General features: G+C 38.8%; 1 protein-coding gene across 1 annotated transcript in view; it reads left to right on the forward strand.

Moving 5' to 3' along the window:
- The first annotated feature begins 4,784 nt into the window (after nucleotides 1–4,784).
- Nucleotides 4,785–4,963, forward strand: part of LOC105547629 (histone H4-like) — a 3,011-nt gene continuing 2,832 nt past the window's right edge. The window contains exon 1 of the mRNA XM_011991286.1: nucleotides 4,785–4,960. Coding sequence (XP_011846676.1) covers nucleotides 4,785–4,960 — 176 coding nt within the window. The remainder of the gene's footprint in view (nucleotides 4,961–4,963) is intronic.

Raw genomic sequence — 4,963 nt, forward strand, 5'->3', positions numbered from 1 at the left:
TTTTTGAGACAGAGTCTCGCTCTGTCGCCCACACTGGAGTGCAGTGGCGTGATCTCGGCTCACTGCTGCAAGCTCTGCCTCCCGGGTTCACGCCATTCTGCCTCAGCCTCACGAGTAGCTGGGACTACAGGCTCCCGCCACCACGCCCCGCTAATTTTTTTGCATTTCTAGCAGAGACGAGGTTTCATCGTGTTAGCTAGGATGGTCTCAATCTCCCAACCTCGTGATCTGCCCGCCTTGGCCTCCCAAAGTACTGGGATTACAGGTGTGAGCCACTGCGCCTGGCCTGGATTCTCTTTTTCGGTAGAGATTAGCTTTTTCTGAGTGAAGGGTGGCATGACACACCACCCCAAAATATACCACACTGACATAAAGATTATTTGAGTTGAGGGCCACTGAGAAGAAGCAGATACAAGAAAACTCTGCCCTCTCCCTATTTGCCTAAAAGCAGGACATAAATGTGCAGAAGTGTCGCTCCTCCTCTCTCTACCAGAGAGGACAAAAAATAATCACCAGAGACGACTCATCAGCTTAGAGAGGGCACCAGAGCAATCTGCATAACAACTTTACTAACCAGCCTTTATCTACCATTAGTTTACTATACATTTACCTTCCCACAATTTGTTACTCCTACAGACTCAAAATCCTTTTCCTTTGTCTTTTAATTTCTCTAAAAACTTATTGATCTTATTAAAGATGCTCTATATAAACTGGAGTTTTAAGTCACATTTTTAATTACTCATTTCTAGGTACTCCCACTTGTGACATGTGCTGTACACATGTTAATAAACTTGTTTGTTTTTTTCTTCTTAATGTGTCTTTTGTCACAAGAGCTCTAGTTGAGAACTCAGAAGTGTAGAGAGAAAATAATTTTTTCCTCCCACATGAGGCTTCCAGGAAAACCAGGTCTTCCTGACAAAATTAATGACATACTTTGACAAACTTTCTACTCTCTTAGTTATCTTCTTGGTTTTCCAATGTTTTTCTTTCATATCTTAAATCTGATTTATGATATGAATGTATGTCTTGATTTTAACTGTATGTATAAACATATTCTCTTTATTGTTATTGTGATGATGTTCGAAGTGGGAAATGAAGAACACACCTCAAAAAGAGTCTTCAGCCAGGCACGGTGGCTCATGCCTGTAATCCCAGCACTTTGGGAAGCTGAGGTGGGTGGATCACGAGGTCAGGAGTTTGAGACCAGCCTGACCAACATGGTGAAACCCTATCTCTACTAAAAATACAAAAAAAATTAGCTGGGCCTGGTGGTACGCACCTGTAATCCCAGCTACTTAGGAGGTTGAGGCAGGAGAATCGCTTGCACCAGGGAGGCAGAGGTTGCAGTGAGCCGAGATCCAGCCATTGCACTCCAGCCTGGGCAACAGAGTGAGACTCTGTCTCAAAAAAAAAAGTCTTCATTTGATTATATTTTATTTTTATTTTAGCTATTAATATCTTCTAATAGCTGTTTTAGAAGTTATATCAAAACATAAAACTCTAACCATTTATTCAAATATATTAGAAATGTAAATGACATAAGAATTGTTAAGTACTTTATTTGGACTAGTGCAAATAGCATAAATGTGAATTTAAATCTATACAAAAAGTTAAGTAATTGAATATCAGTAAAATATTAATCAATAAATAATAAATATAAATTATATATGTATGACTAGTGAGATCTTACTAAGCTAGTCTAGACATTTTGTTCAATTATCTCCATTATTTCCTACAGCTTCCTGTGGAGTAACTCTTATTGTCCTTACTCTCATTATAAAGATGAGGAAATTAAGACATAAACAGCAAAAGTGTCTGCAACGAAGTCACAATTTAAGTCTAGGTTTGTTCCATTGCAGAAGCTGAGTTCCTCACTATTCTCCAAAGTAAATATCTACATGAAAACACTGAAAAACAAAGAAATTACATTTTAAATTGTGTCAGGATTACAGTTTCTTTAGAGTTAAAAGAATTTCACAGTGTATCCATGCATGTAAAAAATATTAAATATATGAAAAGATGACTGTTTCAATAGATAGATATCATAAAGTTAATAGGATAATCTTTGGACTGTGATTTATAGATATTTTTCAGTTTCCCTAATCTGAATTTCCTAAATTTTTAACTACGTACATGAATTGCTTTCTAATTATTTGGACACCAACTGATTTACTACAGTTCAATTCAGGCACTAATTATTTGGAGTTAGCTGGACCTCACCAGTTAAAGGGCACATTTCCCAACAAGACTATCCCAACTTCAGACACCAGCTGCAAGTGGGGTTCCCAGGCCACTTGCTCTTCTGAGCAACTGGCTTCAAATCCAGGGATTCCCACTACCCCTTCATGTTGAATAATTTGCTAGAATGACTCATAGAATATAAAAAGTGCTATCCTTATGATTATAGTTTTATCGTAAAGAATACAAATCAGAACCAGTCAGATGAAGAGACACATAGGGCAAGTCTTGGAAGGGTCCTGAAAGCAAAGCTTCTGTGCCATCTCTGTGTGGAAGCAGCAGTCACCTCCCTAGGATATCTATGTGTTCACAAACCAATAAACTTACTGACCTTGGTATTCAGAGCTTTTATGAGGGTTTCATTATGTAGGCAGGATTGATTGAATCCTTGACCGTATGATTGAACTTGTTGGGGCCCAGGGAAAGCTTTCCCTTTGTACTCTGAAGCTTCACTGAAAATCCTGTCAAGAGGCAGATTAATAGAAGAAAAGGCATACACATTTATTTAACATGTACACAGGAGCCTTCAGAATGAAGACCTAAAAATACAGGGGAAATTGTCCATTTTTATGCTTAGGTTCAACAAAGTATGGATAGCTATGTAGAAATATGATTGGACATAAGGAGTATGATCTAATGCTAAGAGACTGAGTGGGGAAATCCAGCCAGGCCTGTCTAGATTCTTGGGCTGTCTGTGCAGTATTTCTTTTGTACATGGAATGGTGGTCTTACGACTTACAGTCAAACAAGGTAAGTTAAATAATTTCTTTGTGGCCAGTTTTTACAGGAAAAAATAAAGTTTATAGGTTTCTTTTTTCTTTTGTTTTCTTTTCCTTTTTTTTTTTTTTTTTGAGATGGAATCTCGCTTGGTTGTCCAGCCTGCAGTGCTGTGGTGTAATTTCAGCTTACTGTAACCGCTGCCTCCCAGGTTCAAGAGATTCTCCTGCCTCAGCCTCCTGAGTAGCTGATATTACAGATGTGTGACACCATGCCCTGTTAATTTTTATATTTTTAGTAAAGACAGGGTTTCACCATGTTGGCCAGGTTGGTCTCGAAGTCCTGACCTTAAGTGATCTGCCTGCCTTGGCCTCTCTAAGTGCTGGGATTACAGGCATGAGCCTCCACGCCCAGCCTAAACAAGCTTATATTAAAGATGACAATTTATTACTTATAAACAAATCAATAAATCTTGCTGAGTAACTAGTTCATTAACTCAAGACTCAATCAACAAAACCAAAAGTAAATTCTGAATGTAACACAGAATTTAAAAACCATAATACTCAATGATGGTAAACATACACAAGAACAGTTACTGCTGGCGAAAGTGAATGGAATAAAACTTTTGAGGAAAATGTAGTAACAGTCATCAAAATACCTTAAAATCTGCATCCTTTGTGACAAAACACTTCAATTCTACATTTTCCTCAGGAAGTAAATTTTGTACAGTTCTCCTTTAAAATAGGAAAAAGAAAATTAGAAAGCACATTTTGCTAAATACTAGAAATATTGTTAAAGTGGACCTAGAAAATTCCTATGATGGAATATTAAGGAGATATAAATTACTGCTTTTAAAAATTTTCCTAATGTGAATTTTCTAAACTTTTAACTGTGAACAAAGATTCCCTTTTGCAAACCATCTTGATTAAATTATAGACAGAATAGAATTTTGGTAATAGTTCCGAGTATGTATAATGTTAAAGGTGGTACTTAATCAGCAGGGAGAAGATGAATTATTTAAAAAATCTTGTTGATTAATAAATTCCTAGGGAATTGGTTAACACTTTAGTAGGGAGAATTCAGGAGGAGAAATAATAAGCAGACATTAAAATCACTTTTTGTAAACTCTTTAGATAAGGGAAATTGATTAAAATAACAGCGCAAAGTTGTAAAATGCCATATACTGCATACATATTGTAGGAAAAAAATGTGCATTTATCTGCTCACCAAAATATCTTATTAGCTAGCAGTAGAGCTCTTTGTGTGATGGGAAAATGGGGATAACAGGCTGTTGTTACTGTACTGGTTTTTTTTTTTTTTAAATATGAATATATAAAAAAAGAGGGTCTCCTAAAGTGTAAGTGCTACCACGCTGGGCTAATGTTTTAATTTAATTTAATTGTTTTCTTGGTAGAGATGGGGGTCTCACTATTTTGCTCACGCTGATCTCAAACTCCTGACGTCCAGGTACACTCCCACCTTGGCCTCCTAAAATGGTGGGATCACAGACGTGAGCCACCGAGCCCGGTCACTTTTTTGTATTGCCCACAGTGTTGATGTATATCTTCTGCGTTCAAAAGCAATTTTTTAAAGCCTTATAACGTGGTAACAAAACAGGGTGCACATTACAAAATTCAGAACACGGAAACAAGAAGCTCACCTTTTTTCCCTATTTCGGTTTGGCCCTTTCGATTTCCCCTCCCCCACCGGGGCGGGACTTCCCGCCGACTTCTTTCAGGTTCTCAGTTCGGTCCGCCAACTGTCTTATAAAGGCGCTGCCTCAGGCCAGAGTCCTCACAAGGCGTTGTGTACGACTCGTCTTGCTCATTATGTCTGGCCGCGGCAAAGGCGGGAAGGGTCTTGGCAAAGGCGGCGCTAAGCGCCACCGCAAGGTGCTGCGTGACAACATCCAGGGCATCACCAAGCCGGCCATCCGGCGCCTTGCTCGCCGCGGCGGCGTGAAGCGCATCTCTGGCCTCATCTACGAGGAGACCCGTGGGGTGCTGAA

This window comes from Mandrillus leucophaeus, unplaced genomic scaffold (assembly GCF_000951045.1).
Source record: "Mandrillus leucophaeus isolate KB7577 unplaced genomic scaffold, Mleu.le_1.0 Scaffold392, whole genome shotgun sequence".
Lineage (NCBI taxonomy): Eukaryota > Metazoa > Chordata > Mammalia > Primates > Cercopithecidae > Mandrillus > Mandrillus leucophaeus.